Genomic DNA, 24685 nt, shown 5'->3' on the forward strand with positions numbered 1-24685 from the left:
ACTCTCTCCCATCTCTAACTATACATATTGACTTGTTTCTACACAAAAGGAAATATAGGGTGCAATTTTATGAAGCCCTTTTAAATAAGAAATACTGACTTCCTTTTCTAACTTTCTATCATACAATTTTATAGTCTTTGAAGAAAGTAGTATTAATTAACCCCATTAGCAGAATGTAGCTATCACTTTATTATTATTCTTGGTCACATCTGAACTAATGACCTAAGACGTCCAGATTCCCTTACCATGAAGACTGCCACCATCAACAGTGAGCATTAATATTCAGAACATGAGGACACTTTAAAAGCAACACCCCCTTTAATCTTTTTAAAGCTATAATTAGGGGAAGAGAGAGTGAATGCTGCCCTGTGCCCTCTGTTAGGTCCCCCCGTACTCCCTACAGGGAAGCATACAGCTCTGTTGCTCCTGGAGTTGGCTATTCCCTGATGATGGGCTTGACCACCCCCGGACAGGTGCATATCAGGAAAACAGCAGGATCAACTTTGGATAAACAGATTTAAGCAGCAAAGGACAGGCTGCAGAGTCAGACCAATGTGGCCCCAATCCTGACGTCATCCTTTCCCAGCTGTGTAGCCTTGGGCAATTTCTTAACAGTTTTCATATCTATAACTTGGGAATAAAGTTGATGACTGTTTTAAGGATTACATGAGAATAACAGGTAATAGTCAGATAACAACGTCTGGCGTAAACCCTTGGTTCTCTGTTGCGACTCTGACGGGCACACCCCTCCCCATCCTTGATGCCCTGAAACAGCAAGAGTCCTTCCAGTCAAGGGCGAAAGTCAGGCCTGGGCTTTTCCCAACTGGGCCTCAAAGGGATTAACCTGGGAAACTCTGCATGTCATATGTTCCCTGTGAAAGGCCATAATGCACCGTAGGATATTAATAGCTCAGAAAACTTTTACAGTAAAGAGAGCTATCTGATTTTGTTTAACTTGGTGTTTTCTAAATTTATTGGACCCTCTGTTTTGCACAGCCTCTCTCCACTTTGCATGCTGAAAAATGTTACTCCTGCATACAAGCCTTTAAAATTGCTAAGCGGGGAGGGGACGTGGGAAAAGATATCAAAATACTCCACAATATCTCATTCTTCCCAGGTTAGAAAAAATTTCAAAAAACCCTTTTTAAAGATGATTATTTGTTTTGTGCCATAGAAGTGTTATAAAGACCCATATGAAGTGATATGAAGTGTTAAAATGACCATGCTCAATCTTTTTGGTCTCAGAACCCCTTTACACTCTGAGAAATTACTGGGAATGGCGAAGGGGTGTGGGAAACTTCCGTGGGTGTTTCACGAACAAAGGATACATTCCTCCCCTTGACTCAGGGATAGATGGTATGATGGCAGATTTATATGTCACCGTGGCTGAGTCATGGTGCCCAGGTGTCTGGTCAAACACTAGTCCAGATGTTACTGGGAAGGTATTTTGCAGATGAGATTAACATGACAATCAGTTGACATTACCCTCAATAGTGTGGCTGGGCTCCATCTAATCAGTTGAAGACTTTAAGAGCAAAATCTGAGGTTTCCTGGAGAAGAAGGAATTCTGCCTTAAGACTGTAACAGAAATCCTGCCAACCTGCCCTACAAATTTCAGAGTCCAGGCTGCAACACCAACTCTGGCCTGTGTCTGGCCTGCTGGTCTGCCCTACAGAATTAAAGTAAACCCACGTCAAAATTTATTAAACTGCATACTTTATATATGTGCCATTTATTGTATATCAATTATCCCTCAAACAGTACTGAGACTCTCAAAGAGCTTTGCTCTCTGTGGTTCTCTCCGCTGACATCTGCTGAATTAGAAAATGGCAGCGAGAAATTTTTAAAATATTTATATATATTGATGTATATGTTTTTTATTTTAAAGTTATATTTTCTAAAACAAAAAAAAATAGTGAGAAGGGTGGTATTTTAAAATATTTTGGCAAATCTCTTTAGTGCCTGGCTTTAATGAAGACAGCTGGGTTTTCATATTGGCTTCAGCATTCACTATGTCGTGACATGTTGTTTTGGTTGAAGGATATAAAGAAAGTCCGGCCTCAATCAGATACACAGCGGGAAAACCAAGGACATTTTAATCCCCCTTGCAGCCCATTCTTAGTTGATAACACACCAAAACTTGACAGGTGGTGGTTTCCTAAAGGTCAGTTGCAAAGTGGAATCTAAACTACATCAATAAACTTTGAGATACTGTTTCTTTAAAATCTATTGATCAGTCTTGAATTTTGAATGGATTTTTTACCCATATATTATTGTGTTATATCATGCATTGTTCTTCAGAAAATATTGATTCACAGTTATGCACATCTTCCAAATACTGACATATTTCATTATATAATATCAAAAAATCAGGTAGGTCAACATCACCAACAATCTAATCAAGTCTTTAAATACTGGGAAATTTCAAGCTCATGGTAAAACACGAATTTTCCAAAATTCTAACTTTTTCCTAGAAAGTTCAAATTTTATCATCACCAATAAATTCTGTCAATTGTTTTCCTTAAAGTAACAGACTCACATCATTCATTTTTAAGAAAATGTCTGCCAAACAGTCAAGTCTAAATAATCATAATTTTTCTGTCAGTTATTCTTTCAAAAATAAAAATGCTATTCCAGATTGGTGGTTGCCAGAGGTGGAGGGTGGGTGTGGGTGAAATGGGTGAAGGAGGTCAAAGGCACAATCTTCCAGTTATAAAATAAATAAGTGCTGGGGACGTATGTACAGCATGGGGACTATAATTAATAACACCACACTGTATGTTTGAAAGTTGCTAAGAGAGTAGACCTTAAAAGTTCTCATCACAAGAAAAAAAAATTTTGTAACTACGTGTGGTGATAAATATTAACTAGACTTATTGTGGTGGTCATTTCACAATATATACAAATAGCAAATCATTATGTTGTAGACCTGAAACTAATATAACGTTGTGTGTTAATTACATCTCCAAAGCTTTTTTGAATAAGAGAAAAAAATAAAATAAATTGAAAAAAGAAAAATGCTGCTCCATGTTAAAAAGTCGCTGGTTTGTCTCACAAATGCTTTTCCTCAAGACAAACACCATACTTCAGTATACGGCAGAAGTGCCGTATGGCACATCCCATTTTGTCACACAATATTAAAAAGACATGCACTTAAAGGTCAAAATTTACTAAAACCAATAATTTTTACTGCATTTTCTTAAGTGATTCTGGCGTTTTGCTTCTTTTTCTGTGGCAAGCACATGGCGAAGAAGAATGCAATGACTGAAGCCACTGCCCCGTTTCGCACCAAGGCACCACGGGTCCAGTTTACCACTGTGTCTGCACCATAAGTGCAAATGCTGACACAGTGAGAGGCTCATAACATCTCAGTATTATTAGAGAACTTGTCTTGAGCTTACAGAACCCCTGCAAGAGACTCAGGTACCCCCAGGGGTCCAGAGACAAAACCATGAGAGCCACTGCTCTAAATGCACCCACTTGGATGCTGAAGGGAGAGTAGGAATGTTCGCGGCTCCACACTGTATAAGGTGGTGCGATGCTGGTTAAATGAGGAGCTGAGGACTCGTCTCAAAGCTGTGCTTGCACAGCAAGTTCATTCTCACTTGACGTGTTTGTTAGAATGGATAAATTTATACGTAACTGGATATTAGTCAGTGAAATTTACTTATTATTCTGATTATCACAGACAGTCTATATAATCTGAGCTCATTACGAAGTGACTTCATAGCCAAATTTCTAAACCACTTTCTAAAAACTAAATGTAGAATTTAACATTTTCTTCAGTGTAAAACTAAGCAGAAATAGTTAATAAGTTTGAAAATGGCACACTTTCAGTTTAAACACAGCTAAATAATGAAGTGAAGTCATTTGATTTATGACGCTAGAAAACTGTAATTCAAGTGAAATTTACCATGTACAACATTGCACATGTTTACAATCACTGTACCATCTGATTTTAACATTTAGGCCCTTGGAAGATAACCTTGGAGAGAACAATACAGTCACTCAGAATACAATATCCATTAACAGTTCTTTTCAATAAAAAATATCATCCTCTGATGGAATCAAGAAGACCACCAATCACAGGCAAAAAAAAAAAAAAGAAAGAAGAAAATGTTGCTTTAGGAAATATCTAAAGTAAAGCAGAATGAATGTACATTAACATTTATGGAAAAAAAATTTTTAGATCTACTTAAATTCTAGTTGTGGAATCACATATCCTAGTAACCCATGTTACAAAATCACATTTCAAGCCATACAACTTAAATTGTATAAAACCAAACAAAAACAAAGAAGGTCAACTTACTCGGTCTGCTAACCCTCCAGGAACTATCGTCCTCACAACCACGCCACTCGATCTTCCTCCGACGATGCCAAAGCCCAAGCCGGAGCCATCATTAATGAGCTCAACATCTTCAACGTGGCCCCAGCGAACCTACAGATTCATGGCAAGGAAGAGTCAGAGTGTTAGCAACAGTCTTAGCTTCTCAACACGGCGATCACTAAAGCAACAGAGACACCACGAAGGAAACCTTCTTACAATTAACGAAGGCAGTTTCTAGAGTCTAGGGGATATGTAAAGATGATCACATGGTCCCTGCCCCTAAGGGTCTTACAAGCCAGTAGAGAGAGAACTTGGAACACAGGGCCGAATCCTGGATCATCGGACACTGTGATCCTAAGAGGACGGAACAGTCTCATGCCCCATCCACGCCCAACATCTGGCATAGTGCACAGCACACCGTAGGAACCAAGAGCTACATCGTATCTGAAGTGGAAGAGCATCACAAAATACTATAAAGCTGTGAGGGTGGAGGCGAGCAGTCAAATCCAGTGAGTGACTATGGGAAGCATGAAGGAGAGAAGGCATTTTAACTGCTCTGCAGAGAAGAAGGCATTCACGCGCGAGGGACTGTCTGAGCGGAGCTGGCCGGAGGAGCGAGTGGGAGGAAGGGCAGTCTGAGAGGAGGGAGCCCGGGCCACAGCGGCGGTTCAGGAGGCTAACCTGGCAGCAACATGAAGTCGGATGGGGAGAAGGACACGAGGTGCCGAGACCAGTTCAGGAGACTCCTACCAGGGAGAGGAAAGCAGGCCCGACTGAAGATAGAGCAATAGGACGACACAAGTCAGAAAAGACACGAGTGTCTCCCTCTCACTGGCAGGCTTCCATCAGAAACGCGCACCAAACTCGCAGAATCCAACTGCAGGACAATATTCGCCCTCTCAAGATCACCAGGCCGTACTTACTACTTAGTTCTTCCATTACACTAACTTGGAAAGTTACTGTGCAATGTTAAAATGACCAGAAATATTGGGAATATTTAATAAATTCACGTCTGGAACAATATCTAATACCTGGGCAGCAGCAATGTGTGCAAAAATATAGTTGAATTAGTGAGAGCAGCTAACATTCGTGGCACCAGGCACTGTGCTGAGTTCTCCACGTGCGTTCTCACTAGTCCTCACGACATCTCTGTGAAGCAGACACTGTTACTGGTTCCAAGTAACAGACGAGGGAGCTGAGGTATGGAGAAGTCAGGAAACCCGCCCACTGTGGCACGGCTGGGAGTGGACGAGCCGGACTCGACCCCACTCCTGAGTCTGAGTACAGAGCCCTGGGTCTCAACCACAGGGCCAAACAACTCGCCACTCTGTTCATTCTGTTTATTATGTAAATTGTGCTGAATAAATATGACTGATTACAACAGGGAAAACGTCCATATATTAATTCGTGTTGTTGTGACCTTGTACTGTACCCAGACAGTCTATTTTCCCTTTTGTCCCAATGAATAAAAATTAAATACATCAGCTAGCACTTAGTGTTATAAGAAAATAAGATTTATTAGCTCGCATTCCAAAGATGCAGGCCAAAATCTGTAAAATGTTATAAAGCAAGTTTAAAGATTCCCAAAAGAGACACATACTTTTATTCTTCTAAATTGCTCAGTATACATCCTTACATGAAAAAAAGAAAAACTTCCATAATTTTGCAGTATCAATAGGCTAGTCATAAACACCCAATATAATTTACAAAAATAATGCTTTTGAAATAACCAAATCTTACTTAAGACACTCAACAGTAAATCTCTAATAAAAACTCTCAGCTTAATTAATTAACTGGCTACATCACCAAGGAACACAAGACTCTTTCCATCACCCAATAAATTATACCTAATACTACAATTTGCCCTCTATATTAAATAATAATCTTAAATAAGGAGAACTATCGGAAAGAACCAAAAAAAACCCTCCATGAAATATCTTATTTAATATGCTAATGCTGCATTTGGAGATATTATTATCTTTTTCAAACTCTGACAAGTAAAATGACACCCTCTAAATGTCTTCGCACTCCTTAAAATCAATGGCGTAATTCAAAATTGAGTATTTTTCCAAACTTGCAACTCACTGTCTCAGGCAGGGTTGTATCGGGTGGGCTGGTAGAAGCACTGCTTTTTGTGTGGACTGGCTCCCGGGCCACAACCAGATGCAAGGACCCAGTGGTTTGCTGTAATAAGGCGATCGCCTGCTGATGGGAAACACGCTGGTCCAGTGGTGTGTGATTAATAGCCAATATTTGGTCATTTTCCTTTAACCTTTGATCCCTTGATGAAATCAGAAAAGAAAATATTGTTTAAGTGATACAGTAGTCTGATTTAAAAAAAATCTATTATTCAAGTTGAGGAGATTATTTCTTATGGTACTACTTCATTTAGGACACTCACTCAAATAATTACATAATATAACAGAGGTCTTCAGAGTGCTTGTCATCAAAGCATTTATTAGCTAATTAACCAATTAAGTAGAGCACCCCCTGACACACACACACTCCCACACACATTTTAAAAGACTTTTGTCTAGAAAAATAAGCAAAAACAATGTCAAGGGCCCCACTGCCAAGGTTTTGCAGTATGGACCGTGCACATACCCTGTATTCCTGAACCCTTCCAACCTGACTGCAACACGTCCCACCCTGGGGTGAGTAGATCCTCACCAGCAACCTCCCCCTGGCAGATGCATCCCGGCCCCACGTCCTTCACTGCTCCAACGTTTGTCAATAGAGGCCACACTCTCCTTGAAAATCAACAGGGATTACTTCCAAATCTACGTCTGAGCCCTACTCTCTGCCCCAATCTCCCCACTGCTAACCCCAGTAAAAGGAACTATTTTTAAAAGAAATTAGCAAAATGTTAAAAAAAAAAAAAAGGTACTATTCTAGTTAATTTTTACTGAGCACTTATTATGAGCCAGGTGCTGTGCTAAATGCTCTGCCGACGTGATCTCACTTAATCCTCAGTCGCCTTTAAAGTAGTTAAATTATACACGTGAGAAACTAGAGCCCGGGCAAGCTTAGCATCCTATCCAAGAAATCTGATTCTGAAGGAAACTCTTTTTTTTTTTAAAGATGGGCACCTGAGCTAACAACTGTTGCCAATCTTCTTTTTTTTTCTTTTTTTCTGCTTTTTCTCCCCAAATTCCCTCACTACATAGTTGTATATTTTAGTTGTGGGTCCTTCTAGTTGTGGCATGTGTGACGCCGCCTCAGCATGCCCTAAGAGTGGTGCCATGTCTGCGCCCAGGATTCGAACCAGCACAACACTGGGCCGCCGAAGCGGAGCACTCGAATCTAACCACTCGGCCACGGGGCCAGCCCCTGAAGTAAACTCTTTGACTTCTCAAAGTGCGTGCTGGAGTAGGACTTGCTCTGATTTCTGCCTGACTCCAGGATCTCCCAGAACCGTCCTCTTCCGTTCCTACCGCTCTCTCTTACCCTCCTTTCTCTCCTGCATCCACCCAGCTCCTCCTTTCCAGCCCCAGCGTCAACTGTCCAGCTGAGACTCCTTGTCTAATACCTAAAACCGAACTCGAAAATCCCTCAAGGTTTATTTTTCTAGGCTTTCTTCAGGCTGGTATTTCCCAACTCAAAAATGTATGATTATCTGCAGTTATTGACCAACAAGGAAAGAAAAACTCTTGCCAGGATTGTCTCATAAAACAACATTTTCTCTCTGAGAAGGGATTAATCTCTGAACGAAGAATTCTAATTCACAAATTTAGAACCATGAAAATTCCACTCTATTGCCCTCATTTTTCTCAGGTCACAGCAGGTTCAGCAGAACTTTGTCATGGACCCGAATTTATAACTTCTGACCTCTAAGACACAAACACGGCTACACCTGGCCCCAAAGCACTCTTCCAGCTTAGCTTCCTGCCTCACAAACGCCTTTTCTCGCTACTCTGAACTACTCTTTCCTCTCAGACACGTCTGCACGTCCTGCTCTTGTGTAAACGGTTCCCTCCGTTTCTATGCCCTTCCACTCCGCTCAGCCAAATTCAGACCTCCCTCGCCGTCCAGCTGTCTCTCTCCCTCACTGGTGCTCCGAACCGCTCATTTATCACTCACGGCATATTCATTTACACTAACGATGCTGTCCACAGAGCCAGCTAAATCCTTCCTGTTCGATTTCAGGCTTTCTGAGCACAGGGACTCATCCACTTTAGATTCTCCTTTGAAACTAGCAAGTTGGATATTTCCATTTTGGGGGCCAAAACTGTGGGTGGCTCTCACAATAGATCATGTTGCATTTTAAAATGTTGCTTTCATATTCTTTTATTAATATTAGGAAAGGCTTATGGTATATTAAGAAGTAAGAATAAGATACTGAATGTACTCCATGACCTTATCTTTAGTAAAAGAAAACCTTCTAGGGTATTTCCTAGTTGTCTCAGGGTGGTCAAAGTCCAAAAGGTTTGGGGTTTTTCTTTTTTTGCCTTGTTAGATTTCTCTATTTTATAATTTTCTATTATATGCATGTATCACTTTCATAATGATTTTCACAATTTCAAAATACATATTTTCAAAATTGAGAATCTTGCCTACGAACTTTTCCCTAGTCCTAAAGAAACACGTATTTTTAGATTTTTATTTTTTTTATTATTTTTTAATTGTTTTTCCTTTTTCTCCCCAAAGGCCGCCCATACATAATTGCATTTTTTTTTTCAGATGTGGGTCCTTCTAGTTGTGGCATGTGGGACGCCACCTGAGCATGGCCTGATGAGCAGTGCCCCGTCCGCGCCCAGGATCCAAACCGGCAAAACCCTGGGCCGCCAAAGCAGAGAATGCTAACTCAACCACTCGGCCACAGGGCCCAAAACACGTATTTTTAAATGTGACCGCTACAGGACACTGTCCGGAATCACTTTCATCTTCCCATCTCCAGTGTCGTCCTTTCTCTAACTTCTTCACCAAAATTCCTATTCACAGCTTGTTCATTAGGAAAATTTATTATTTAATCCCAAAGGAATAAGTTATTCTTGAATCTTTTCAATTCTGATGTAACTCATTTTGCATAAATCAGTCCTTAGTTTGCTCACACACAAGTTTTCTATTTTCTGGAAATTGATCTACTGTAATCCTCCTCTTTCCCTACCCAAGAGACTTCCAGGACACCTTGTTTCTTTCCAGTTAGTATCTGCTCAGGGAATATAAACTCAGCCTAAGATAAACAAGCTACAGAGAAGTTTCCTGGAAAATACGATTTTGATGCATTCTAAAATTGAGCAGAATTAGTTTTACCACTACTGTTATTTATTATTTAACTCCTCCATACTATGAAACTGAATTGACCTTTGCATCCAAGGGGAGACCAGTCCTGGTCTCTCCATCCCAACGTTCAGAAATAACGGATTCCCATGACTTTGAGAGCCAACAGGTCTCAGGCAAGCTCCCACAATGACACAGCTCTGTGTGGACAGTCCTCAGAAGAAAGGAAGAACTGACCGTGAAGGCCACTTAGCACGATCGAGAAGGTCCTGCCTGGCTGGCCCTACCTCGCCCCAGCCCCTCTCACACCATCCTGCACTAACCTTCCATGCCAGGCAAGTACCAGCCACACTCCAAGGACATGAGCTGTGTTCCCTCTGCCCACAGGGCTGCTGGTCAAGAGCGTCTCGTTATTCCTCTCCCGACAGCCTCTGCTCTCTACAGACCCCACTCTTTCCTCTCAAATTCCCTCAAGCACCACCGCCTCTGGGAGGCCACCTGACTCCTCAGCCTTGGTCGGGGTTTTTTGCACACTTCCAAACAGCAAAGTCCTCTTTTGGAAGTGCCCACCCCAATTTGCGATCACAGACCTATTAGTACAGAGTAACTGAGACATAATGACGGACCACAAAAAAGTCGCACAACATTGAAAATACACTAAAAATTACTGAACTGTACACTTTAAAATCACAATGTTTATGTTATGTGAATTATATCCCAAATATAATTTTTTAAAGTTTAAAAAAATTACAAAGTTGGGGGAGCCCGCCTGGTGGCGCAGCGGTTAAGTTCACATGTTCTGCTTCGGCGGCCTGGGGTTCACTGGTTTAGATGCCAGGTGTGGACCTATGCACCACTTCTCAAGCCATACTGTGGCAGGCGTCCCACATATAAAGTAGAGGAAGATGGGCACAGATGTTAGCTCAGGGCCAGTCTTCCTCAGCAAAAAGAGGAGGATTAGAAGCAGATCTTAGCTCAGGGCTAATATTCCTCAAAAAAAAAAGGAAAAAAATTAAAAAGTTGGGCCGAAGTTAAACAGGCTTTTTGTCAAGGGACTGCGCAGCCATGAGCAAGCTAACACTGAGTGACCTGAGGTCTGGGTTCACCCTGGATTGTCCAGGTTTGCCAGATCCCTCCTGGTTTATACCTGTGGTCTCAGTGTCATTAGTAATGGCACAGCCTCTTGCTCCCAAAACTTTTCCAGCTTGGACAGTAAGCCACACGATTACCCTAACTCTGTTCACCCAATCACCAAGCATAGGACAGAGCTCCTCACACGTGTCTGACCGCTGCTCTGGCTCCTAGAACGCACGTGAGGGACGCCACACTGCGTGGCAGAACGCAGATGCACGGTCACGGGAACCCATCGTTTCTGAATCTGTTATTTCCAGTTGGGAAGCCCTGAACTGATCCCCCATGAGTGGAGAATGTGAATTCAAAACTCTATCACCAATTGAGAACGTTTTCATAATCACACTGCTACTGCTGCTATTATTCTAACAGGCAGTAAACGTAACGAACAGTGTGATTGTTAAAAACAATAAACTCAAGACCTGAAATCAAACAGAGACAAAGCACAAGGCTCCACACCCCTTAAAAATTAAACCAAGACACAGTGCAATGGGGGATCCCACAGGCTCGAGGGGGCTTTCAATTGAAGAAAAGTAAAATAATCAACAGCGTGATACAACCACCAAAAAAGCTACTGTAATCTTAAGTTTAATGAATGATATAGTCTGAGAGTGCAGATTCCCATCTTACTGACGAGACCACAGCTAAAGCACCGGGTTCCGTGTGAGAGCGGTGGAGGAGGAGGAACACGAGCTGTGTAGTCAGACCACCCTGTGCTCACATCCTGGTTCCAGCATTAACAGCTGTGTGACGCCAGGTGCGCTGCTGAACCTCTCTGAACTCTGTCTTCATCTATAAGAGGCAGTTAACAAGACCACGAGCCACACCGCTGCCCCAATTATACGTGAGAGCACCTGCAACGGCCTGACCAATGCGTGGAAGAGGGAGGGGAAGCATTAGCTGCTCTTGTTCTGTTTTTATTACTAGTTTCTATTCTCTTTATAGCATTGTTGTCAGAACAGTCAGACAAAAATTGGCAAAACGCAAAATGAACACGTTCCTCACCTGTCCGCTATGCTCCCTGGCTGGACCTCCTTCACGAAGATGTCAACTTCTCCCAGAGTGTGACTTCTCACGGCCACCACACTGAACCCGAGGCCTCCGGCGGAAGGCCGCTCTATATCGATGTACTCGACCTGGCGGCCCTAAGGGAGGGTGAAAAGGCAGGGAAGGACACCGAACCGACACACCCTTTCTGAGGAACTGAAACTGCTCCTTTGCGAATACAACAACAGCTCCTCCTAGGTCATCTCGATAAAACCGAAGACACGTAGCATTTCAGTAATAAACTATTCCGGGAAACCCTCTCACTCGATTATTTTCAGCAGAACGTGGGAGGAACGTGCAGTGCTCTGCAGCCTCAGGGAGCCAGAGAGGGATTTCCACACTTCATTCACCTCACGAGATAAATCCCAGATGGACGCAAATTCCTGAAGAAAATGTGCTTTCCCACAGTAAATTCAAATTACTTTTTACACTGAATATCTCTAAATTCTCTTGATGCAAAGTGTATTTTGCAAATGAGATACATTAAAAAGTTGCTTTCTGTTTAGTGATTAGCCTAAGTCAGAACAGCTGCATTTTCTAGGGTTCTTTTTTTAATTCTATTGTGATGCATTAATACTCCATTGTATTAGGATAATTTGAAAGATTACAGAAAGGCCACCATCCGTTCAAATGGGTTCTACCTGTGACAGACAAGTATTTTATTGCTTTAGTTAACAGCTGCATTCACAACATGAGAAATTCATAGATGTAATCAAGCAACAAAAGCATCACATAAAAATAATTATCAGTTGGAGAAATTACAACACATACCACAGAAATACAAAGGATTATGAGAGAATACTATGAAAAACTATATGCCAACAAATTGGACAATCTAGAAGAAATGGGTAAATTCTTAAGACTCTTACAACCTCCCAAAACTGAAACAAGAAGAAATAGAGAATCTGAATAGACCAATCAAAAGAAAACAGATTGAAACAGTAATCAGAAACCTCCCAAAAAATAAAAGTCCAAAACCAGATGGCTTCTCTGGAGAATTCTACCAAACATTCAAAGAAGATTTAATACCTATCCTTCTCAAACTATTCCAAAAACTTGAAGAAGACAGAACACTTCCCAACATATTCTACAAGGCCAACATCACCCTGATACCAAAGACAGACAAGTACAACACAAAGAAGGAAAATTACAGGCCAATGTGGCTGATGAACATAGATGCAAAAATCCTCAACAAAATATTGGCAAACTGAATACAGCAATACATCAAAAAGATCATACGCAGGGCCAGCGCTGGGGCCAGCGCTGGGGCCAAGTGGTTAAGTTCATGCACTCCACTTCGGTGGCCCAAGGTTTCACTGGTTCGGATCCTGGACCCAGACATGGCCACGCTCATCAGGCTATGCTGAGGCAGCATCCCACATAGCACAACCAGAGGCACTCACAACTACAATATACAACTATGTACTGGGGGGCTCTGGGGAGAAGAAGAAAAAGGAAAGAAAAAAAAGACTCACAACAGTTGTTAGCTCAGGTGCCAATCTTTAGGGGAAAAAAAAAAGGATCATACGCCATGATCAAGTGAGATTCATACCAGGGACGCAGGGATCGTTCAACATCCTCAAATCAATCAATGTGATACACCACATCAACAAAATAAAGAATAAAAACCACAAGATCATCTCAATAGATGTAGAGAAAGCATTTGACAAGTTCTAACATCCATTTATGATAAAAACTCTCAATAAAATGGGTATAGGAGGAAAGTACCTCAACATAATAAAGGTCATATATGACAAACCCACAGCCAACATCATACGCAACAGGGAAAAACTGAAAGCCTTTGAGAACAGGAACAAGACAAGGGTGCCCACTCTCACCACTCTTATTCAAGATAGTACCAGAGGTTTTGGCCAGAGCAATTAGGCAAGAAAACGAAATAAAAGGAATCCAAATAAGCAAGGAAGAAGTGAAACTCCGGCTGTTTGAAGACATGATTTTATATACAGAAAATTCTAAAGAATCCATCAGAAAACTATTAGAAAAAATCAACAACTATAGCAAGGTTGCAGGGTACAAAATAAACTGACGAAAATCAGTTGCATTTCTATAATAACAAACTAACAGAAAGAGAACTCAAGAATACAAATCCCATTTACGATTGCAACAAAAAGAATAAAATATCTAGGAATAAATTTAACCAAGGAGGTGAAAGACCTATACAATGAAAACTCTAAGACATTATTGAAAGAAATCAATGATGACATGAAGAAATGGAAAGATATTCCATGCACATGGATTAGAAGAATAAACATAGTTAAAATGTTCATACTACCTAAAGCAATCTACACACTCAATGCAAGCCCAATCAGAATCCCAATGACAGTCTTCACAGAAATAGAACAAAGAATCCTAAAATTCATATGGGGCAACAAAAGACCCTGAATAGCCAAATAATCCTGAGAAAAAAGAACAAAGCTAGAGGCATCACAATCCCTGACTTCAAAATATACTTCAGAGCTACAGTAATCAAAACAGAATGGTACTGGTACAAAAACAGACACACAGATCGATGGAACAGAATTGAAAGCCCAGAAATAAAACCACACATCTATGGATAGCTAATCTTCGACAAAGGAGCCAAGGACGTACAATGGAGAAAGGAGAATCTCTTCAATAAATGGTGTTGGGAAAACTGGACAGCCACATGCAAAAGAATGAAAGCAGGCCATTATCTTTGGCCATACACAAAAATTAACTCCAAATGGATTCAAAGACTTGAAGGTAAGACCGGAAACCATAAAACTACTAGAAGAAAATATAGGCAGTACACTCTTTGACATTGGCCTTAGAAGGATCTTTTTGAATACCATGTCTACTTGGGCAAGGGAAACAAAAGAAAAAATAAACAAATGGGACTTCATCAGACTAAAGAGCTTCTGCAAGGCAAAGGAAACCAGGAACAAAATGAAAAAACCACCAACTGGGAGAAAATATTTGCAAATCATATATCCAACAAGGGGTAAACTCCAAAATATATAAAGAATTCATACAATTCAACAATGAAACAACAAAAAACCCGATCAAAAAACAGGCAGAGGATATGAACAGAGATTTTTCAAAGAAGATATAGAAATGGCTAACAGGCACATGAATATACGGTCAACATCACAAATCAGGGAAATGCAAATCAAAACTACAATGAGATATCACCTTATACCTGTTAGAATGGCTATAATCACCAAGACAAAAAGTAACAAATGTTGGAGAGGATGTGGAAAAAGGGAACCCTCAGACACTGCTGGTGGGAGTACAAACTGGTACAGCCACTATGGAAAACAGTATGGAGATTTCTCAAAAAATTGAAAATAGAAATATCATATGATCTAGCTATCACACTACAGAGTATTTATCCAAAGAACTTAAAATCAACAATTCAAAGAGACTTATGCACCCCTATGTTCACTGCAGCATTGTTCATAATAGCCAAGACCTGGAAGCAATCCAAGTGCCCATCAACTGATGATTGGATAAAGAAGATGTGGTATATATACACAATGGAATACTACTCAGCCATAAAAAAAGACAAAATCGTTTCATTTGCAAAACCATGGATGGACCTTGAGAGTATTATGTTAAGGGAAATAAGCCAGACAGAGAAAGACAAACACTGTATGATTTCACTCATATATAGAAAATAAACAAAAACATGGATAAGGAGAACTGATTAGTGCTTACCAGAGGTGAAGGGGGTTGGGGGTGGGCATAAGGGTAAAGGGGCATATTTATATGGTGACTGACAATTATGTAAAACTGAAATTTCACAATGTTATAAATATTATGACCTCAATAAAGTTAAAAAATAAAAATAATAATAATTAGTCAAATTAAGGGGAGAGAGCCATAAAGTCAAAAACCAATTAGGTATAGAACATTATTTAACTACCACACCTGAAGGTCTTTTTAACTTTTAAATTCAAGATTCATTTTTTTAAGACACTTAGAAAGAGAGGTGAATAAACACAGAACCAACACATCCAAAGCTCAATGTCTGTCCTTGAACTTGTAACAGGCATCAGGGATAAAACTGGATGACGACTCTTCTGAATGTTTCCCCAGATTTTCCAAATTACATTAGTTCTAACTCCCATTAATTCTGTTCTGATATAAAATTAAAAACAGTTTCAGAGGAGTTTCATCACTCCTGGCAGACACATTAATTTTCCTCCTATGGTCAAAACTGTAAGAGTCTCTTTCCTACAAGAGCAGAGACATGTCAAATTGGAGTCATGGTCTATCTGCTCTCCTCACCATGCACACAGATATTTCCTCATGTAATTTTTTCTTTTTTAAAGATTGGCACCTGAGCTAACAACTGTTGCCAATCTTCTTTTTTTTTCCTGCTTTTTCTCCCCAAATCTCCCCAGTATATAGTTGTATATTTTAGTTGTGGGTCCTTCTAGTTGTGGCATATAGGACGCCACCTCTACATGGCCTGATGAACGGTGCCATGTCCGTGCCCAGGATCTGAACTGGCGAAACCCTGGGCCGCCGAAGCAGAGCACGCTAACTTAACCACTCGGCCACGGGGCCAGCCCCCTCCTTATGTAATTTTAACCCAATAAATTTCCAAAACACAGGTCAGAAAATAGTACCAATTCCTCCTAATAATATAAAAACACAAGCAAACAAAACACAGAGTAACACATTTTAAGGCAAAAAGGGTGAGTGTAGGTTCTTCTTCTAACCTGTAACAGGCAATATAAAGCTAAATATTCTCACAACAAGATAGAACCTTACCTGAGCCATCTGTTGAATAACTGAGTGAAAGTCTTCATTTCCCGACTTAGGAGTCCAAGGAAATAACCCAGATACAGTCAAGTTACTAGAGGGCCTGTGGGCATTCCTGTTTGTAATGGCACCATCTGTGAGCACTAACAAACCTTTCCTAGAAAAATCAAAGTTTGTGGAACAATCTGAGGGTGTATGGCTGAGCTGTTGGAGAGAAAAACAAAAGAGAATCATCAACAGAACCCATAGAAAAGAAATTATTTCTACTTAGCAAAATACGTTTTGCCCATCACACATAATTTGCATGTTAAACATATACATGCGAAAGAAATGAGATGTACATGAATCTGGGTGTTTACAAGGCTATCATTTTTTAGTTAGTGTTACACAAAATGCTTAATGGCTAAATGTGTTCTCGTTTCCTGCCTGCTACTATCACCTCAAGTTAATGGCATGACAGCTCATCACTCTCCCCGTCTGTCCAGTCATTTAACACGCGTGTAAGATGCTGAGCCCTTTTACACTGATCTGTAAACTTCAACGTAGGCGCCACAGAGGATGTGCAGGTAGTGTTAAGAAAAATAACAATAACGGCACTGTGTACTGATGCGTGCTACGAGCAAGGTACTAAACCCAAACTCTTACATACTATCCATTTAATCCTTCCGATGGCCCTATTCTAGTGTTTCAACTGTGAACATGAAAACTGAGGCTCACAGGGGTTAAGCAACTTGCCCAAGATGAGCAGCAAATGGTTCGCAGAGCTACTTAAATATTAGTAACAAAGGGAGACTCCTGTAATTACGGGGAACAGGAAAACAGAGGTTAATTTTTAAAATATCATTGGCTGATACAAGTGCCAACACAGTGGAATAAAGGTAACATCAAGAACGAATGTCAATAGGACCTCAGAGAAAAAATCACCACCACAGAAACTCTACACAAACAGCCACAGGAAAAAATCACAGGGGTTTATAGTGAGTGGACAAAATACAATTATGCACATAACTGCAAACTATATAAACACAAAAGACTGTCATTATAATGGAGTGGTGGGTTAAGTCCACTCTTAGTCCAGTAAGAGTGACAGATTTGGGGTGATCTTCTCCAATTTCCATTGCCTCCAGTAGCATTCACTGTTGCAATGTGGCACTCATTCCATGACCAGGCACCACAGAAAACTAACCTTCGACATGGGGAGTGATAAAATTATGGCATAAATTCTGATCTAGGAACAGACATATGTGCAGAGTTTAATCCTTAATTAGTTATAAAAAAAATCACTCACTAAATATTTATGGCAGGCATTTTATCAGTAAAACATTTTTTCCCAAATTTTCTTAATTTTCACTTAACAACTCTGCTACGTTATCTCCAATTACATTTAAAATTCTCCCCAAATTTATCTACAGGATAGCTAATATTCAAGCTCAGCTTCTAGATCAGATGATTTAAAATCAATCTGCCATCCCTGACCCCAGAACACAGCAACCAACCGGACAGTTAAGACGACTAATCTACCTCACTCTAAGCAGTGGTGCCACATGTCCCGTAGTTCAACAGCCACCATTTAGTCCTGCAGGAGTCCAGGCACATGTTCTATGTGGTGGAGGACACAGCGATAACACCAGGTACACCGTTTCCAATGGCTTTCTAATCATAACACTCACGACATTTGATAGCTATCTGATAACTATTGAGAGGAATAAGCAATGTGCTACAAGGGCGTGTCCAGCGCTTGCTAGAAAAAAAGACTTCACGAAGGAGATATATTTAAGCTAAACACTATTTTATAATTTTGAAGAAAACGTTGAGAATTCTCAAAGCATCTGACCTTTACACATTTAAATAACTTAAGTACAAAAACCATATCCCAAAGCCAAACACAAAATTTATTATCAACATTTTTAAACTGTCCATGTCAAGGCCACCCACAGGTCACAAGGGCCAAGACAGCCTCGTTGACGAATTCAGAGTATTTAGAGACAGTTTGTCTGTCTCTGTCTCCTCCCATCTTTCTTTGCTGGCTTGAACAAATCAACGGTAGACCCTGATGGGTAACTGACCTGCCCCTTCAGCTGCTTGATGGACTGCTGAAGCGTGAGGATCTGGTTGAAGAGAGGACTCTTCAGCGTCTCATAAAACACAGACAGCTTCTCGTTCTGCGACGCGTCGCCCTTCTCCTGCAACTTCATTTTCAGGCGATCGAGAACCTGCAGGACCTGCAGTTTGTCTTGTTTGGAGAAGGACAATCAGAGCACAAGTTAAACCCCATCTCATATTGTTTTTGAGTTGTTAACTCATGTAGTGATAGAAGCATATATGCAGACTACCTGCAGCAGGATTTTCAGGCATTTTGAATTACTGTCTTCAAGCACTTTTAAAGAAACCTAGAGGAAAAATTTAAAATACAACAGGTGACTTTCCATTAGTGTATACACGACTATAGAATGATTAAAGAAAAATTAAATGTACCAAAATTAAAGAAAACCTCAAGAACATTCTTCATCAGAAGACTTCACTCAGGAAATTCAAATTAAAACCACGAGGTGCCACGCACACCCATGAGGACGGCTAAAACTATACAGCAAAGCAGCAGACGATACTCAGTGTTGACACGGATGTGCAGCAACTAGAGCTCTCGCACGTTGCTAGCAGGAACGTAAAACGGCACAAACACTCTGGAAAGCTGTTTGGCAGTTTCTTCTTAAGTTAAAAATACAACTTACTACTTGACCCAGCACTTCCAGTCCTAACACTTACCCGAGAGAAATGAAAACATACGCCCACGAAAGACCTATCTGTAAATCTTCACAGCATCTTTATTTATAAAAGCCCAAAAAGAGAAAAACCAAAATGTCTAATAACAGATGAACAGATAAACAAATTACGGTATGAAACATAACAGAATACTCAGAAATTAAAAGGGCAAAATTTACTGATAGACACACATGGATTAATCTCAAAAATAATATACTGAGGAAAGAAACCAGACTAAAAGGATACAAACGGTAGGACCCCACACATATGAGCTTCGGTCTCGTCACAGGTTAGTCCACCAGAGCAGGGTGGGCAGGAGCTGACCGGGACGGGATGTGAGGGAGCCTTCTGGGGGGATGGAAATGTCCTATGTTTTGAATGGGGTACTGTTCACACAGCTGTATATGTTTGACAAAATTCACTGGGCTATATATTTTAAATCGGTACATTTTATTGTGTGTAAACTATACTTTAATAAAGTTGATTTAGAAAGGATCCCGGGCTGGGAAAGAACACCCAAATTAAGGGATCAAGAAGATTTTAGAGACATTAGGAAAAAAAAATCCGCAAGCTGCCAAAAAGGATCCCAGACTCTTCCTAGTCATCTGAGAGAATCTCCAAAGTTAACCACCCAAAACGGCATTTCCCAGGGATAATGCTTCTAATTCCAGGGATTTGCTTCAACTAGCCCAAAACGTAATGTAATCGAAACTCAAAAAGCTTGCAGACCCTTTGCTATGACCTAAATGTCACTTTCACGGTGGTCGTTTTTGTTAGCAGTATACTGCTGTGCTGAACCACAGAAATATCAGTATCATACAGCCCAAATTTTCTTACGTGGACCCTGGATACAGCTGCTGAACGAGATCGTTATCTTCTAAGTCAAGGTCATTAAGTAAGAAAGCGTATTAAAAACCAGTGAGGGATGCCACTGGCGTTGAGGTCCACGTATTCTACCCAGTGGTCACTAGACCCAACAAGAACTAGCAACAGAACTGCTGGATGGAGCATCGCAGAAGCACTCCGCATGGCGCTGGTGCAGGCCTCACGACGCGCACTGACAGTAACTGAGGGACCGACGGGCACGCACAGCGAGCTGTCCTCTTGGACAGCAGCATTCGGCCAAAAGGACTGACAAGCGAAGTTCTGCGGTCATTGATATATCCACCTCTCTAAATCAAAGAAAGCAGCTGAAACTATGAGAGGCTATTTTTTAGTGTGAGATTGGCATTTTTTAAAAATTAGTAATGGCCTGTACTCTAGATGTCATGGAAAAACAGGTGGGAATATAAATTGGCACAATCTTTTAGAACAGCAACTTAGCAACATCTATCAATCTACCTTCTCTTTTACCCAGAATATCTGCTTCTGTGTGTCCTAAAGAAGCACCTGTGAAGGGCACACAGATGTGTGTACGAGGATACTTAATGCTTGTTTTTAATAACAAAACTCCTGGAGAAGTTAAAGTATCAGGAGCGATCAGTCATGAATGTACTGAAGCAGGGCTCAACGGACTGAAGCGGGAGTGGGAGGGAGAAGGCCGCCAGCAAGCCTGTGGCTCAGGGAGCAGCGAGGACTCCAGCTTGATACGACCCCCTTGCAAAGGACGCCAAAGGTTTTTAACAGATAACAGAGTCCCTCATTTTAAAATGTCAGGAAAGATCTCATCTGTCTTAACTGCTTTTTGTAAATAATCTGAGAAAGTACGGAGTCAGGGGCATGGCTGGATGGAGGATGGGAGGTAATCACACTGACATTCTCTATTTGTGTAACTAGTAGACGATAAAACTAGGGATCCCCCAAACAGAAAAGGCTTCTTTTGAGGAAAAAGTTTCTGTACATATTGTTCAGAACTTGTCTGGCAACCCAAAACATTTAAAAAGATGTGTCCCAAGGTTTAATTTTACTCCTGCAAACAAATTAAAAATTGCAGTAAAAGTCTGCCAGAAACACATTTATAAATGACAATGTCAGTCTATATGTAACGATGTATTTTAAGCGTGTTGATAATGTCCTGATATGGAAGAAAGTGATGTTCTTTGGAAGCTGTGCCCAGCGGCTGGGGACTCCTCCAGCAAGGACTGTCTGCGCCTGGCCTGTACCCACGCCTGCCTGGAAGCCCTGGGTCATGAGCAAGGGCTGGGCCGGCTAAGACGGTCACTCACACGAGTCGCTCTGACAATTGCCCCGGGGACGTGACCTAATGTACAATATTGGTTAGGGAAAACAGCAAGTTTCAGGACGTGTGCATTATTTTCTCCTTTTGTTAAGAAAAAAATATACACATTTGTGTGTGTGTAGGTTTCTAGATTTAGGAAGATGATAGTAATTCAGTAATAGTGATTACTTCTAGAAAGGAGAAGTGAGGACGGGGCGATAACAAATTAGACTTTTACCATACAGATTTTAGTTTGAACTTTATTCAAAAAGCGTATATTAATCTTATAACTCAAAGAATAGAAGGGACAGAAAGAGAATGGCTCAGATGGCCTCAGGAGAGAGCAAGATGAGGACAACACACAGGGTGACTGTCCATATGGCAGTGCAGCACTGGCGGAGTGTGTCCCCCAGGCCAGAACTGTGAAGGGAGGTGACCAACCCCGCCTCTGCCGGGGCAGCACAGCAGAATCTCTCCCAGGAGGCGAGAAGGCTGTGAAGAAGAGTGACCGTGCGTCCTCACTGGCCTAGAGAGTCCGACTGCCCAGAATCACAGCTGACAGAGCTCCATTTCACTCGCAGAAGGGTCTGCATCGGGACAGACAGGGCTGCCCTAGGTCAGCGGTTCTCCTGTTTTAGCACGCACCAGGATCACCACGAAGGGCTTGTGCCAGCATGAATGGCTGGGCCAGCCCGGACTTTCTGATTCTGTAGGTCTCAAGTGAGCCCAGAGAACCTGCATTCTCACCAAGTTCCCCCCGGGTTTAATAAAGGCTAGACTATGTCCAAAAGCAGGCCTGGAAATTTACTACGGTTCCACGGTGTGTAGTGACATCCAGGGAAGGGCCTGACGCCCTGAGAGTACAGGAGGACAGAGGAAGAAATGCACAAGTCCACAGCGGAACACCCAGCCGGCACCCCGCGGGTGGTAGTGAACCTGTCTCACTCGCTTTACGGTGGGAGGAGTCTTCAGGCAAACGACTCTGACCTACCGGCTAGGCTAAGAAACTACCAGGGCTTAGAGCAGGGCATTTCAAGTTTGCGTAAACATGGTAAAGCTGGGTCACTGGGCCACCTGCAATCAGTCCCAGCCTAACATCACACAGCCAGTGTGCTGCTGTCCTTGTCGCCACACAGCCCCGAGGACCGGAGCCCGTTGTGCTCAGCAGCTTCCACCCCAGCACGGATCAGGAGGGCCTGTGACATGAATTTTTCACATCTGGTTCACCGTAGGATTTGACTGAAGGAAATTATTATAATATTGTGGTTAAAATATCCATGCCCTTAGCCATCACCAATTAATGGAATATTTGAAAAAAAGCTGCTGCAGAGACAGAAATTTAAATTTCTCGCTGGAAGAAACTTATTCAAAAGATTTATCGACCTCAGTTCAAGAATATAGGTGAATTAAGGACCCTAAGAAATGAACTTTTCAGACTCCCAGGAGCACACAAGAATGTAACTCCCCAAGACATCTGATACTCCTATCTTGAACTTAAGATATCTTACACGTATGCAGCTGACACTTATACAAGATAAGGAGACTTACACTTATCTTGAAAATTTGGGAGAAAAAGGTCAGTGGCAATCTGTCTCGGACTGCAGGTGTGAACTGGGCAGATCACAATCAGACCCACGGAACTCCTCCATGGGATTCCCCAGAGCTCGAGGGAACCAGGGAATCTGAACCACGTGAGAGCTATTAACTATTAACGAAGTCACATTGAAGTCCAGGAACAACTTTCGGTTTCCATTACTTCCTGTGGAGTGCAAAGCTCAGGTTGTGTCTAATTACCATGCCTTTGACCTCAAAGTTCAGCATTTATGAAGGACTGATTAAATGGAAAACAAACAGGAACAACAGCTCTTCACTCAGACTGCAAATAAACACACCTGCTGCCGTGCTAATGCAGATTCAAGACAGGTGACCTAGCCTCGTGTCCCCCCCCCCCACCAAATGACAAGCCTTTTCCAAACCCCTCAGATGTAAAAAATACTCTATTTTTGGCTACTGCCAAAATACAAGATCCATGGAATCTGGGAAACAGATACATAAATTCCAGAACAATCCTGATATTTTGGGGCCATATACCTAAGGCATAGACCATATTTAAGTCCAATAAATGCCGGACATACCAGACATGTTAAAATGGAAGCTGAAAGATACCGTGGTAAACTCAGAATCAGAACTGAAAATTGAGTCAGTTCAGAATAATTCAGCTGGCTAAATACTAATATTCTCATTGAACTATTCAAAGTCAGTCAATGCCCATGAATATTCTGCCTGTAACTTGGCCACTGTGTCTGAACAAAGTTAAATTGTTTAATGGCATGCTTTTGTACTCCTGTTGGAGGCAGTTTTCTCCAATGATGGACAAAAAACCAAATCTGGACAATTTTCACACTTATAGGATCTCTGATGGCACAGCCAGTCCCTCACTGAAAAGACCCAGGCATTCACACTCTTCACTACGGGCAGTTCCCACCTCAAATTCTCTGTTCAGTTCTCCCCACGCTGCAGACTGTGCACCTGAATGTCTCTCCAGAAATACAGTCGAGCTGTTTTTGGCAGGCTTGGGATATTCAAAACAATCCTAGCAAACTGTGAAATAGGCCAAACCAGGCTTTGAACACTCTCCCCACCAATGCTCACCCCCTTCCTCCTCCTGGTCTTTTCCCAAAAGCCATGTTCTCTGTCACCAAGTCAAGTAACTGGTTTTTGGTGCCTACCATGTATAACGCAAAGTCTTTCTGTATAAACATCCCACTTATCTTCTTAACAATGTATTATCGTCTCCATTTTGCAAATGCAGAAAACTTCCCACAATTTCAAAACACAAGGGGGAAAGGGCTTTGAAAGAGGTAATAACAGGGAAGACAATATAGATGTCATTCAAGGGAGTTAATGTCACTTTGGGGTGAGAGACGGTCAAGTGTTAACGACTTGACTTTAAAAAGGAGAGTCTGATATTTCTGATTTTCAGTGGAGAGGGAATGTTTGTCAACCTGACCCTCAACATCCACTTAGTGCATCCCCCCCTCTTACCACACTCTGTCCTGGAGCTTCATTAGAAGAAGCTTCAGAAAATAACCCCAAGGAGAACGGGGTTTCTCAAGGCAGCCCTACCCTGGCCCTATTACCAAAGCCACGCCAATCAATTAGGAGCTGAACTAAGGAAACTGGTCTGCCCCAGGGCTGCAACCTGGGCCCCCAGAGCTTTCCACCAGCCAGGCGAGGTGTGCAGAGCGCCAAAGCAAAGGGCAGGTCTTTGGTTTAGTTTCCTTTAAGAGAAA

General features: G+C 41.6%; 1 protein-coding gene across 11 annotated transcripts in view; it reads right to left on the reverse strand.

Moving 5' to 3' along the window:
• Window positions 1-24685, reverse strand: part of PATJ (PATJ crumbs cell polarity complex component) — a 302489-nt gene that overhangs the window by 274171 nt on the left and 3633 nt on the right. For all 11 annotated transcript variants that reach the window (XR_011438912.1, XR_011438911.1, XR_011438913.1 and 8 more), the window contains exons 2-7: window positions 18808-18864; window positions 18541-18707; window positions 16484-16678; window positions 11684-11823; window positions 6413-6608; window positions 4310-4438 (exon numbers count right to left, since the gene is read on the reverse strand). Coding sequence is in view for 8 of the 11 variants with exons in the window: in XM_070267562.1 (XP_070123663.1) it covers window positions 4310-4438; window positions 6413-6608; window positions 11684-11823; window positions 16484-16678; window positions 18541-18707; window positions 18808-18829 (849 nt within the window). In the remaining 3 variants the exon portion in view is untranslated. The remainder of the gene's footprint in view (window positions 1-4309; window positions 4439-6412; window positions 6609-11683; window positions 11824-16483; window positions 16679-18540; window positions 18708-18807; window positions 18865-24685) is intronic.

The sequence above is a fragment of the Equus caballus genome, chromosome 5 (assembly GCF_041296265.1).
Source record: "Equus caballus isolate H_3958 breed thoroughbred chromosome 5, TB-T2T, whole genome shotgun sequence".
Taxonomy (NCBI): Eukaryota; Metazoa; Chordata; class Mammalia; order Perissodactyla; family Equidae; genus Equus; species Equus caballus.